Genomic DNA, 15274 nt, shown 5'->3' with positions numbered 1-15274 from the left:
CCTGCAGCTGTGAGTATTATATGCTGTAACAAAAAACAATACAAACAAACAAAAAAAAAAGAACATCTATAGGTCCATCTATAGGTCATTAAAATGTATTGACTGCTTTTTTTTATGGAATAGAAACTTCTCTGCAATGGAAAACAAGTTTCCACGTACCTCCTGGAATCTTTTCTAATGTTTCTTCAGAACAAATTGCTTTCCTGCTGTAATGCCACCTGTATTTATCCTGAGATGTGTAAACCACATTTGTTTCTCTCTCACTTACTTATATGTACTTAATTTTTTTTCCCCATGACCAGTGCAGTTTAAAACTTAGTAACTAAATGAGATTGTTCCATCAGTTCAGCTTAATTTTGTCTTTTACTTTCTCTTGTGGATTCTTTTATTCCTCTTTTATTCCTTCTTAGAGCAAAGAAACCTAGAATGCAAACGCATTCAAAGTTCTGGCTTATCATGACATGTTAGTTTGGCAAAAACACAAGGCATCCATTTCTCAAACCATGTCATGCATATACACCAATCTAAAAAGAAAACAGTACCAAAAGGATTTTTTTCTATTTTGCTGGCTAGGAACAACTTATTAACCTGTGGGGTTTTTTGGTTTTTGTTTTTTATTTTGTTTGGTTTTTGGTTTTTTTACTTGTTACTGTACATCATATAAATTGAAATGTCATTACTCTGGGGAAAAAAGCAGACAACATTACCATCAAGTATCTCAATAAATCAGTGCGCAGAAATGTCTATAAACATACCTAATTCAGTTATTTTAAATGCATTTGCTAGGAACCACTTTCAGCTTCAATATTTAAGTTATTTTCAGACAATTGTGGAGAAAGTATAAATAAATACTTGCACTGTAACCCAGTTAATGTGTGTTATTGAATGCTACTTGTGCGGCAGCCATAGTAACATAATTCCCTCCTTTTTAGACACTTCAAGATGCCACGCGCAGGAGAGTGAGATTATACAAGACAGAAAAAAGGCCCTCAGGATTTTGTTTCTAACAAGAACATATGGCTTTTTGGTTGGGGATTGTTGTAATTCTTGTTGGTTTCCTTTTTTTGTGAAGTGATACCAAAGCATCAGTAGTCTAGAAGTCTAAAGTATCTGTTGATGAAATACTTACTGATGTTCCTGCTGGAGATGCAAATATTTGGCTGGATCGATAATTATGTTTTGTGGAAACATATTTATGTAAGTTACGCTCCATGGTTTCCTCCTGCTTAAAGAGCCTGATCTCATCTTACATATATAAGATTTGCAAAGGAATGTTTACAAAGAAATTGGGAAATAGTACAAAAAGGAAAGAGAGTTGTCAGAGCAAAAAGGAACAAGATTTAACTCCAACTGGACAAACAAAGAATCCAAAATTTTCAAATACTTTAAAAAGCACCGTTAAAAAGATTGCCAAGTGTCCATCTGCTCGCAACTTATCAACTGAAGAAGAGGAAAGTAATAGAGAATTTTCTCTTTCTCCAACATTCAGTTACAGAGTTGCTATCGCCAATGGACTGCAAAAGCATGTTTTTGTAACAAACAATAATAATGAAGATTTAACACAAGATCTGTCTTCAAATGATAGTTCATATTCTGATTCATTAAGTGAGGTAAAAAGTAATAGCAAGAAAAACGAGTACTTTTCACACACAATGCCTGTGAGACGCAACAGAAAGAGTTTAAGCAGCCTTGCAGCATCTGATGGAAGTTCTGATGGAGAACGTACTTTACATACACTAAAGCTTGGAGCTCTACGCAAACTGAGGAAATGGAAGAAGAGTCAAGAATGTGTCTCATCAGACTCTGAACTAAGTACATGGAAGAAAACATGGGGCTTGAGAAGTAAATCGCTCGATAGAACTGGCCGTCACCAGAAATCAAATACTCTTGAACCTGGCTTCAGTTCAACAGGCTGTATTAGTCAAACCCATGATGTCATGGAAATGATCTTTAAAGAGCTTCAGGGAATAAGCCAAATAGAAACAGAACTTTCTGAATTACGAGGGCATGTAAATGCTCTGAAACAATCAATTGATGAAATTTCCAGTAGCGTAGAAGTGGTGCAAAATGAAATTGAACAATTGCGAACTGGATTTGTACAATCCAGAAGAGAAACTCGAGACATACATGACTACATCAAGCAGATAGGCCATCCAGGAAACAAAGCAAGTCTTAGGTTTCTAAATGTGCCAGAAGAGAGACTTGAAAAAACTGAAAACATAGTTTACAAAATACTAATAGAAAAAATGGGGTTCTCAGAGGCACAAAGCACTATTAAAATTGAGTTTGCCCAGAGGCTGGGGCAACAAAGAGACTGTCCAAATGCAAAGCCAAGACCTATTCTTGTTTACTTTGAGTCATCACAACAGAGGGATTTGCTTTTAAAAAAGTCTTATAAACTTAAGGGAACTGGTATTGGAATTTCTACAGATGTTTTTTCACATGACATAAAAGAGAAAAAAGAAAGAGGGCTGCCTTCTTCTCAAACTTACGAGAGTATGGATATGAAGATTTTACCTGTGGAGACAAAAACTAAAATGCATGACTGGGAGTCACCTGATAGCGATAAAGACATGGAATCAGATATAAATAAGAACAGTTATGCAAAGGTATCTAAATCAGCACTTCAAATAAAAGCAAGCACTACAAAGGGGAATGTTGAGTCCCCAGATCATAAAGACCTTAGCAGAACTGCTGATAATAACACCTTTTCAAACAGAAGGAATTATGAGAGTCAATCACCAGAATTTGACAATGTGGAAAAGCAACCAAAGATGTATTATTCAGACATGACTCCTCTATGGCATTTGCAGAATGACTTTGCTGCACCTAAACTTAGCCGTTCAGAGTCAGATTTCTCAAAACTGTGTCAGTCCTACTCTGAAGATTTTTCAGAAAATCAGTATTTTAGCAAAACAAATGGTAGTTCATTATTGTCTTCCTCAGATCGAGAACTTTGGCAGCGAAGGCAAGATGATTCTGCCAACTGGTATGGCAGTTCTCAGGAACAGACTTTTGCACAAGATGCACAACAGTATACAGAGCAAAATGAAGTAGAGAATACAGAAACTGTTGACAGTGGATTAAGCAATGGAATAATGTGTGTATCTAGAGACAGAAGCCACTATAGTGATTCCCAGCTTTCTTTACATGGTGACTTTTCACCATGGAAAGATTGGAATCAGTTGGAACAAGGGGCGGATTTGGGTCTAGACTCATCTACACAAGAAGTTTTTGTGTATGATATGAGCAGTCCTTCAGATCAACAGACAGATTTTGGAAAGTGCCAAAGTTCTGACCTACAGTATGATACTGAAAGCTATGATTTTACCCTTGACGGAACTTCTCCATCATGTGCAGGCCTTGATAGTGAATCACAAAGTCAGTGGACTGGTCAATATGACGATTATCAGGAAACAAATTCTAAATCACCTTATCAGAATCAAAACCGATTGCCTATGATGTACCGAAGTCAGAGTGAACTACCAAGTGATGACTCAGAAGAAGCAGCCCCTAAGTCATGGCACAGTAGATTAAGCATAGACCTTTCTGATAAGACTTTTAGCTTTCCTAAATTTGGATCTACACTTCAACGTGCTAAGTCAGCATTAGAAGTTGTCTGGAATAAAAGTACACAAAGTTTAAGTGGATATGAAGACAGTGGATCATCTTTCATGGGAAGATTTAGAACTTTGTCTCAGTCTACTGCAAATGAATCTAGCACAACACTAGATTCTGATGTTTATGCTGAGCCTTATTACTACAAAGCAGATTATGAAGAAGATTTAATTGAACCACCTGGTGAGAATGAAACAGACTATGTTGAAGTAATGGAACAAGTCCTTGCTAAACTAGAAAATAGAACAAACAGTAGTGAAACAAGCGAGCAGGTCCAAGAATATGATCTAGGACAACCTCCATGTGAAAGTCCTTATACAATACTTCCAGAGGAACAGTATGATGGACAGTTTGATGGTTTGGTCAGTGAAGAGGTACTGGAAGTTGAAAGTGACATGGATGCTCATGTGGATGCTCACGTGGAAATAAGGGAAGATGAAAATCAGAATGTCCAAGAGATGCTTACTGAAGCTCCAAAGAAAAAAAGAATACGCCCGTCATTCAAAGAAGCTGCTTTAAAAGCATACAAGAAACAAATGAATGACTTGGAAGACAAAATCCATTCTGAAGGTAAATTTAATATTTTTTATATTGTATTTTAGCAAAATGTTGTTCGTGTTAGAATTGGTTATTAATTTCTGTATGGTATCTAATCCTGCTTCAGTTGAAATTTGTGACAGAAATTCTGCTTATTTCTGGTTTGGTTTATAGGGTGAAACAGTCCCATGGAATTAAAAAAGCTAAAATTGTCCAATTTTCAGAGTACATTTATTCAAACGTATATTTATGAGCAATTGCAGTGATTCTAATTTGCTACTTGAAAATAAAAATTTCCCAAGACCTATGAAAAGAACCAAACAGTTTAATATTCTTGATACAATTGTAATCACAAGAGCAATACATAGCATTCAGATCAGTGTTTCTTAACAGTTTTTAATATGTGTCTGTTTCTGTATTCATCCTGATAAGTAGTGGTCCTCATTCTGTATGCAACATGTACCTTCTTATGTACTTTGGAGAGCACAAGTCAAATCTGATTTCAGTTCTGTCCTTAATTATACTGGCAAAATACCCTTAAATGAGTGATTTGTCCTCAAAAAAAAGGGGGAAGGGGAAGGATTTGAAAGAGGAAGGAAGTATAACAGGTATCCATGTATAAGAATGTGTTCAGGAAATGAATTTAACTTATGATAGGTGATAGTGAGATTTGTTACAATCTTAACTTCCCTGTTAGCAGACTTCAAAACAGACAGCCATATGCATAATTTTAACACTTCTAGTGTTACACAAGTATAATGATTTTCAGTGTTAGCCTACACAAATTGTAATGTTATAATAGTACTTGCTCTTTTAATTGGAATCACATAATTACTATAGCTAGCCAGATGGTAGTTGTCATCTTGTCTGAATCTTTGCTTTCTTTATCAACCTTGCAAAAATATTCATCTGATACATTCATATTAAAGACGAAGAATTGTGCTTCTGGCTAAAGATTGTCATAGTAGTAATTAGCATCCAAATCTTGAGGTACCATGGCATTTATTTTGTAAATGAACAAGCACTTTATGATAAAATTATAGTGAAATTGGAAGTGTGTTCTACAAACAATTACTAATTTGAAAGTCTATATTAAAGTCTATTTTTATATTCAAACAGTGTAACAAAATTGTAGATCTGTGTTTTGTGGATGCAGCTTTATGGTATTGTATATATATGTATATATAGCATTATATAATATATACAGTATGATATTATGTCTCATGTGGCCAGTCCTTTTTTAATTCCTTTAACCCAGCAGATAAAAGAATTCTCCCAGTCTCTTGCTCTATTGTCATTTTTTCCTTCTGAACTACTGAAGTTTTTCTTACACTATACTTACAGAGAAGCCAACCGACCCCAAATCCAGTTTGTGAAAGTGCGCTGTTGGATGTACGCTATAGGATTTAGTTTTTGCAGTGTTATACGTTGTCATACTAGGAGCTGAACCTTTTTTCCACTGAAATAAAGGTCAAAGGGAATTTACAGAAAGACAGCTACAACAGTACTTCTTAGATTTTCCAGACAATTATATGCATTGATTTTTTATTTTTTTATTTTTATTTTTTTGGTGGCAGATCTGTTTTCTCTTCACACTTTATTTTCCTGACAATTTTTTTCTGCTCGCTGGTCTCTGACTGGTTTAAAAATATACTTTCAGGTCTTGTAGTATGCATGGTGATACTCATTAACAGTATAGTCTGTCATGTTTTATGCTTAAACACACAAACTGTACAGAGGTTTGTAGCCTCTAAGTTTTTCTACTCTGTCTACTCCCTTTGCAAGTGGGTTCATGCCTTTGGAGGAAGAATTGGAGAGCAAATGGGCTAGATGACAGTGAACAATAGCAGAATTGTTTAGTGGCATGATTTAATTTTTGTTGAAAATAATTGCCTATTTTTTTAGTGACTTGTTTCATTCATCCAGGTAGGCAAGAAAAGGAGGGTAGTAAGCAATCTGGGCAATAAGTAGCATAGCTTGATAACATCGTAGTGTCATTTCTCCAATCTAGTATGAAAAAAAAAGTTTAGAATCTTTTCATCTAGTAACACTTGAGGTAAGGTCAGTTAAACTTTGGTACATAAATAATGTATGAGTGCACAAGAGTCCTATTGGATAGCCCTAGTCTGTGCCACTAGCTGAAGAGAGAAAATACGCTATGGGCTGATTGCTTATGTATTATTTATTACAACTTGGTTTTGGAGGCATACTGGAGTGAGTAATAGGATATGAGGATGAGAGGAAACATGACCAACATAGAAATAAACCTAGGATTTAAAGTTTTGTAAGGACATAGGAACATTGTAATTATGTGTGAATATTAATTTGAGAAAAAAAATATCAGAAATATTTGTAAGTGGTTTGTTTTTCTGTGCACCATAATCAAGAAAAACCTTTACCCCTTTATTCGTTGTCACAGTTTTCACTTGCTACTTTCTCTCTTTAGCTTTTTCCCTATTGGTTTCTTTCATTCCATTCCAATTTTGTTCTCCTTATATTTTATAGATGCCTTAGATAAGTTTATCTCCTGATGAAACTATCACTCTGGCTAAGCTTCCTGACTCTTGCAAGTCACTTCCAATGACAATATAGACTTCTGTCTGTGAAGGATAATTTACAACTAGTAGCTTCGTGATCTTGTTGATGAAGATCTTGTTAATCGTTTGGTGGCTGGACAGATTTTAGTAAGACTTTGGTCTAGATGTTAGTTTATTATTTTAAGATGGGTGAATGCATCCTACCCTATGCATACATATATTAGCAAGTCAGATTGCAGTGGCCAGGAACAGGAGTTGTCTTAAAATTGTATGAGAGCTGCTTTTCTTGTTGTTTTATAGGAAGAGATTTGCATTATCTTTTTTGATCTCTCAATAGAGAACTGAATTTACAGAAATTATGATCAATAAAAGCCTCATTTTGTATAGAGAAGGGTGCTTGTATTTTTCCGTCTTCCTTTGTAGAAAGAAATGTTAAAGCTCGAAACAAAACCACAATGTGGTCATTTGGTTGCAGATTAAGAAAAGCCATCAGTAAAAGAAGTATATAACTTGTATACATTCCAAACTCTGGCAATTTCAACTACGCTATCTGGAAACGAGTGTATACCTTCTTATTTTGAAATATGAACAGTATGCATCAGATTATTTTCCCAAATAGTATAGGCTTTAGGAAATAATCTAGTCTCGTCATACTCTGTTTTTTTTTTTCCTTTTCCATCTTACCTCCACTTGTTTTTATTGTAGTTGTGTAGGAGCACATTTATTATTAACTGACAACTATAGTTAATGTATCAGTTTTGCTGCATGAATATGAATCTTGGATTTGGATTTCACAAGATCAGTGCTGTGATTCACATGAAAATGAGTTAAAATATTATTAATTGTTTGAACTTTTTGTATGTGTTTTCTTGATTGTTTTGTTTGGTTTAAGAATAAAGTTTATTCTCAGTCAAGTGATGTAGGTTGTGTAGCAGAAGACTTTCTAGTAGGATGGAGAAATTCTGTTTTGGTGTATAAAATAACACAACAATCAATGATAATAGAATGTGTTTATCTGTGTATATTATGCCAAAATGAGCTGCTAATTCTTTGACCAGCAGAAAGTTTTAGTACCATCAGTATTGTTCATACCATTGTGAAACAAATTTTGTCATTTGTGGGGGACTTTTATCCATTTTACTCAGTCTTTTTTTTGCTACAACAGAAGTAACAGTTTGGAATCTTCAAAATCTTTCAGTTGCTCTGTTATTACCTTCTCATTTCTTCAAGTACTTTGTTACTTAAAAAAAATATAATAATATAACCTTAAGTTTATAGCTACCTGTTTAGTTAATGGTGTTGCAATGGTACTGAAGACTTAGATGTAATTAAATCTGAACAAGCTGCATTGAGCTAATCTCTGCTACCGTAATCCTTACAAGAACAGAAGATAATTTAACATTATTTTTTCAACTTTAGAATTAATGTAGATTGATTAGTATTTGTGAAATTTCCCTGCTTTTTTTTTAACTATTCAAAATAAAATTTTTAAGAGCTCAGAGAAAATCTAAGTGTAAATACTAGTTCCAAGCATTTATTTACATTGATTCTGCTGAGGAAATGAGGACACACTAATATTTTCTTAATCTAGGTAATAAATAGTTTCTCTTTTTCTCTAAAATATTTGAACTTTTTTTTTAGTAGAATTGTATTTTAGAAACGAAAAACACTGCATACTTTTATAAAACAGTGGTAGGATAAAGGAATTTCGTTAAAACGACAGAAAAGTATCTAGATGTATATTTTGAAAAAGTGTAATGTCTTGGAAGTCATGAGTTCATAAATATGCTCAAATCTTTTTCTGATCTATTGAGAAAGCAGAATATTGCAATAAAGTAAAAAAACTGAAGAGGTTCTCTCTTTTGCTCCTTAAGAATTTTGATTACTTTCATGCAACAGGCGCCCAACTTTCTCTTTATGCACATTTTCCAGATGATCTGTAGAACACCTACAGAATTCCTCTTTGTACCTGCCTTGATGTGCAGACAGTATTCAAAAGATGGCTCTCATGATCAGGAATTTTGGTAAACTTAAAAATAAGGATAGAGTTGACTGATAAACATCTGTGGATTAAAAACAAGATGCATATGCACTTCTGATTTTTTACAAATTCATTTCCTGTACTGGCCTCGCATGAAGTTCTTATTCAGTCTGCTGAAAATTTTACTAATTTTCATATTAAAATCGACAAAAAGAGCAGATTTTTCAGGTAGCCCTGAAAAATAGCTTTGTCTTCTATAGTTGTGTTGCTGTTAGAGATGTTTATAAATGTCCTTGACACTCTAAAATTAAGTGTAGGTGTATAAAATGTTAAATAGAGGAGGGAGGAAGAAAAAAGAGACCCTTGTAAATGGAGGACTAACCAAGTAGTAGCAGACAACAAGCTGCCAACTGATTAACTGATAGCTTCTCTGCAGTTGACTAATGAAGATAGTTATATTTAAATTTTTTTCTTCTGGCTTTTGTTTTCAACTCTTCAATTTTGTTTACTCATACTGTAATTCCAAATACAGGGAAAACCATTTCAGCTGATGTTTTTACAGGACTAGTGCCAAAGCAATGAATCACGCAAAGAATATTTTGAATTCTTTCAAATGTTTGAAACCTATTCCAGTTCAGTATCTCCTACAAACTGTATAAAATTCTGTTCAATTAGCTTGCAACTGAGAACATAGCCCAAAATTTACTTGTATGATATAGTTTAATAATCCACAGAATTCTTCCACCCAAAGAATTATTCCCAAATATCACAGTGCAACTGAACATTATTTTCTGTAATTTTTATCTTTACTCCATTTATCTTGTATGATAAACCATATTAGCTTCGAAGTAGTTCAGGTCTTTTCCTTCTCTCATACTAGTTAACCAAGTTTCCTACCAACAAATGAACTTTCTGTCTTATGTCAGTAAACAAAAATGGCTGATGTCACCACCTTATTCTGTTGGTGCTTATACATTCACTCACGTTTTCTACCTCTACTCTACTAAGTCTTGAAATTATTGTGACTTATCTGAAGATTTCCACTTGGTTTCAAACTTTTGAAAGTCGTTTTTAAGGCATTTGAGACTATTTTAAAAACGTTCTTAAACCTTAGCTAGGAAGTGAATACAAACACGTAGAAGAAGAAACAATCAACACCTATGAACTCCATAGCCTGTGGAATACACAAGATCGTTATATAGTATTCCAAGTCAAATATAGTTTGAATATGTTGGCTGTGTAGAATAATCAACTGTTTGATTTCATAAACTTGGTTCCTTTTACAGCTATAATTTGTATCAAAAGAGATAAAATATTCCTCCTTATTCTCCACAGATTTTGTTTTACAATCCCTCTGCCTTTTGGATTTGGAAGAGTTCCTAAATGCACTCTGCATTTTACTTAAGATCACTCTGACAAGAAGGAAACTGTCATGAAAGCCCAGTCTTTAAGAGGGCTGTTGTTTGAGAACACCAAATATTTAGAAGCAGTAATATCATTCCACATATCACTATCAAGTAGTTCTTGACAAAGATTTATTCTTCGAGAGAGAAATTTGAGGAGTTGGTAGATGTATCTAGTAGCTGTTTGAGGATAAGTGAAAACAAGAGCCATTGTAAGTCTAATGCAACTCGATTTCAAACACCAGAGATGTTTTTAAATCTCATCGTCTTGTTTCAAATTTTCAGACCAGCTTGTTTGTAAAGACACAGATGCAGTTTTTATCTTCACCAAGCTGACCTCCTGTTTTTGCTCTCAATGTATATGCTAGTAATTTTTCTACATCACTGCTAGTAAAGTGCTGGCAGCAATTCTTCCATTTCTCCTGTCAACCAAGTTTTATTTAAGTGTGACCTTCTCTCTGTCAGACAAGCATCACTCATCTCACATGATGTGTTAGTTTTAATACTACCTTTCAAACATTGTATAATACCTCTTCCTCAAATATACCTTAGCAATACAACATTCTCTAGGATCAGATTCTGTAATATTCTGTTCTGTACTGATAATTTCAGCCTTCCATTACCATGTTTATTATGTTAGCTTGTCTTAATTTGTGTTATTATTTCAGACAATGTAATGCACATCTTTTATTTGGACTTAGTTTTCATCATTAGTTTCTTAACAGTTGTGTGCTACTTAGAATTGTCCAACTCAGACTGTGCACTGCTTCTAAAATCACTGGGTGATTTTAGAAGTTATTTCCACAGAACAGTTGTATTGTTTTTTTAATCTATTTCAAGTATTTTGTCTAAAGGGTTTCCTTCCAGGAATAGCATAATTATCAGTCAGTTTGACATTCTTGGAACAGTTTGCTAGAATTAAAGATTAAAATGTTACTTTAAGAGAATAATGAACTTTGTCATCTTCCAATTTAGTGTCATACAATTAAGCATAGTTACAAGAGAAAAATTAAGATTGTGTGCATAATAACATCTTGATCTTTCCTAATATTTTGATTTTTTTTAATGACCTTACTGCTATTTTTGTGCTATAGGGACGAAGTTAAACTAAATCTTTGCAGTCATGAAAGTGTATTATTAAGATATTCCACTGCTCAGAAAAGTGCAAAAATTAAATAATGCCACAAGGCTTGAAGGATCACTATGACTAATGGTAAAAAAAAAAGAAATAATAATCTTTTAAACATTTTTTAATCGAATTATCGCTAACAGCAGACTGATCAGGTTGTTGTCTTGGATGTATGTTTGCTTTTCTGATTGTCTCATAAAAAATGAGTTTTAGGTTAGAAATAAGGAAAAAAATATTTATAATGAGGGTAGCTGATGCTGGAATAGTTTGCCTAGAAATGTTGCAATTCAGATCACTTGTTAATTTGAAAACAATTGATTACTGAAAAGCTCAGCACTTATAAGATCTGTTGTTTTTTACACTGAGCTTGTATAGTAATTATGCAGCACTCAGACACTTTTTGAAAGTTTTACTTGACCTGCTTCAAACAGTGTAAACTGATATACAGCCAGAAAGACACTTGTGGCCTCCTTTGAAGGAAAACCAAAAAACTATTCTCACTTTCCCCTGTCATGGGAATAGCTTACCACAGTGGATACATTTTCAACAGAAGTCAGTATTTAGTGGAGATGCTGAAAATTATACAGCCTTTCAGTGTCTTGTTGGCAGGATTTTAGCAAGTGATTATTCTGAATTTCTTGTTTACCCAAATCTTTGAGTCTGCTTATGAGAAGCCTATGGAGTGATAGAGATAGAAGAAGGAATGAAGAATTAGAAAGAAGAGATTGAGAGGGTTAGAGATTGTGGTAGAGATGTAGAGAATATTCTACCCCAGCAAGAATACCACCTGAAAATATGAATTGCAAAATATTCCTTAAGATTATCAGATTATCCTCTCTTTTTTTTTTTTTTTATCAACTATTAGGAGTACTGCATAAATGTGTACTTATTTGGAGAAATGTGTTGTGATAACAGATCATCATGTATTCTCTGCTGCTGTTAGTGATATTTTCCCTTTTCTTCTTCTTTGTGTTAATTAAATTGTTGTCATTAGGTAAATTTAAATGGAAAAGAGGAGCACTGTACCACTACAGTACACTTAACCTAAGTTAAAGTAGATTTTTCCTCTCTTTACCTAATTTACCTAATTTGAAACTGTTAGACTAACAGAAATATTAAGAAATTTGTTTTTTGCCTTTTCTGTTTCACGTTTGTAAATATAATTTTCACTAGTAAGTAGTTGGATGACCATTCTACTGCACAGATGTATGTATATGGAATATACTGGGCAGAAATAACATATTTTGGAACTATGTTACTCCCTGAATTTTATTTCTAAACCTGGTAAAACTCCCTGCAGGAATAACAGAGTGTATAACAAGAAGGCTATACTGATATTTGGTATATAGTGAATCTTCACATAAAACATACTATAAGGAGAGAGAAGCTAATTTAAATGAATTAAGAAACATCCCATAGGGTTAGCTAAATGAACCAGTGTCACACTGTTCTTAATACATTCATAAATTCTTTTATGTTTCTTGTTTGCCATGGGATGGGCAGGTGGAAGAGATGAGTTATATGAAGATAAACTCTTTTAGGTAAATCGTTGTCATTCTGCAGTATAATCGGAGATGTCTGCTCTCATACCCTGAGACAAAAGTACATTCAGTGGTCTCTTACATAATCACAATTCACTTCCTATCTACATCAAAGAATGCTGCTGTCTGTTCTGGCAGTCTAATGACTACCAAAGTGAATTGCTTAGTGATTGTACACTTCTTAATTTGGTGCTCTCAGACACGTAGAGAACACTTCCTTAGCTCAGATTATTTCACTCAGGGTGAGTTCAGAAGAAGCAATAAATGCTGAACTTTTCAGATCAATTTTATCTCTGAAGTTGCAGTCAATTCTCAAAATAAAATAAAAAGATGTCCTCAAAATTTGTTTTGGGGAACTTTGTGCCAGTTGCCTGCTTCACACAATCACTGTTGAAAAAGGAAATAGAAATGTATTTGAATTGAGAAATAAAGACATCTTTTCTAAGTACCAACTGCAAAGAAAAACAAGCTTAAAAAAAAAACATGTTAGTACCTTGATTCCCTTTCTAATTGTTGATTGTTACTCTCCTTCCTAGTTTTAGGAAAAAGCAAAATTAGGTTCCAGTAAAGGAAGTGTAGTGGATTTAGATGAAGCTGGCTGAAACCAAGGAGAGGTAAAGAAAATTTCCTATGTCCATCTCATGTTCCAAAATATAATATTCCATATAATGTGGAATGCAAGTCTAAATATTTTTGTATTTTTAATATAACTTTCTGAACAAAAGCCATCTGAATTAAGCATAGAACTCATCATGATTCTTTAGGCAGCTGGTAACAAAATTTCTGCTAACTGCAAACTCCTTAAGCAACTGCAAATTATTTAAAAGTTCCCTTTTCCACACACAATCCTAAGATTTAATATGAGTCTTTAAATATGGATATTTAGTTATGATCAGATAGACATTCTAGGAGGAAGATACAGATTGCATGAATAAATTATGGTGAGATTTCTTACCTTCCAAGTGTCTAGAACTTCCTGTCTTCTCTCTAAAACTTTCCTCAGTTTTCTCTTCACCTTCTGCACTATGCCTTTTCTGAGTTTGAGAATTACTTCCTTTTCTCTGATTCACCTGTCCAGATGCTGTTCCAATGCTTTGATACATTTCTTCTTTTATTTAGTCCCCATAATCACATATGCCCCTCAAAAAAATATTTTTTTCTAAAAAAACAAAAACAAAACAAAACAAAAAAGCTAAGAAATGATGCTGTGTCCCCATTTGTATTCAGAAGAATGAATTTAGAAGGAATCACTTAATGGCAAGAAGATACTGTTACTACATAGAGAAGAACTTACTCTATTTTTACTAAATTACGGAAGATCTTAATGCTAGTAATAGTTATAATTTAGTATTCTGTAGAATTCATACTGGTTTTTCTTTAAGACAATAAGCAGTTCATTCTCTTAGATGTGCTCTTTCTAAATGGATTGCTCACAACAGAATTGAAAGAAAAGCTAATATCTGCAGGCAAGCATAAGAAAAGGGTAAATTTGCTGGTCTCACAATGGAGAAGGTCTGCTGCATACTTTAATTTTCCGTGGGTTCCTGTTTGGTGTTGGCACACTGTGATAATATGTAGTAGCCTGATCTCTCAATTTTTTTTTAATAACACAAAATCAGATATATCTAACTGGTAAAAACACATTTCAAATAACTAATGTTTCTATTCTGCCCATTCTAGTGTACAAGCTAGCCTTGACCATAAAAGTAGGCTTTAAAATTAGTGGCTCTACATAGGCAGTGCTAATGGCACAACAGCAGCCTTTGATTTTGCTGGATTGTCAATGCTTTTAGGAGTATACACTTTCAAACCTGACAATACCTTTTAAATATATATATATATATTTTTTTATTATATATATATATAATTATAAATATATATATATATATGAATGTGTTGTTTTCTTATAGATAAATTGTTCTAAACCATAAAACGTGACGCAATTAACACAAAAATAATCATTATGTAACATACATATTTTGGGGTATCTCCAAACATCTAAAAATAGCTGAACTATTTTGGGAGCCTGTAGAAAATTTGTACTCTGCTTGTGGAAGAAAAATGGAAAGCTCAGTAAAGTGACAAAACAATGAAGTTTTGATTATGTACTGTACTACTAACTATCTAAAAAGAAGAGACAATTTATTGATGGAATACTGTATATAAAAACAATTTTAAATTTTCCTGTATTTCAAAATTGACAAGATAAAGTAAGGCCATACATTCCTGTCAATAGGTACTTTTTATAGTATAGATAAAAAAAATGTGAATGCATCACAATTTATATTAAAAAATTCATAGTGATATACATCATATCTTAAATTTGCACCGTTGTAATTCTTATGTGGTAAATCTTAGCTTTTTTTCATGGTAATTTTTATATCATTACACGAGTAGTTGTAGTAGAACAAAGTGAAATTCAGGAGAATGTGTGTGTGTATATGTGTATCCTTTGGGAGAAAGAAATTAATTTTGATAATAGAGCATCATTTTTTAACACTTCCATAGTATTTGTTTATTGGTACTAA

The 15274-nt window shown here is 33.4% G+C and overlaps 1 protein-coding gene across 1 annotated transcript in view; it reads left to right on the top strand.

Moving 5' to 3' along the window:
- Positions 1-689: 689 nt before the first annotated feature.
- The window catches only part of LOC104912810 (protein unc-13 homolog C), a 44055-nt gene continuing 29470 nt past the window's right edge, over positions 690-15274 (top strand). The window contains exon 1 of the mRNA XM_010717364.2: positions 690-4188. Within this exon, the coding sequence (XP_010715666.1) occupies positions 1212-4188 (2977 nt within the window). The 5' untranslated portion in view covers positions 690-1211. The remainder of the gene's footprint in view (positions 4189-15274) is intronic.

This window comes from Meleagris gallopavo, chromosome 12 (assembly GCF_000146605.3).
Source record: "Meleagris gallopavo isolate NT-WF06-2002-E0010 breed Aviagen turkey brand Nicholas breeding stock chromosome 12, Turkey_5.1, whole genome shotgun sequence".
NCBI lineage: Eukaryota > Metazoa > Chordata > Aves > Galliformes > Phasianidae > Meleagris > Meleagris gallopavo.
This window is presented reverse-complemented; position numbering and strand designations above follow the sequence as displayed.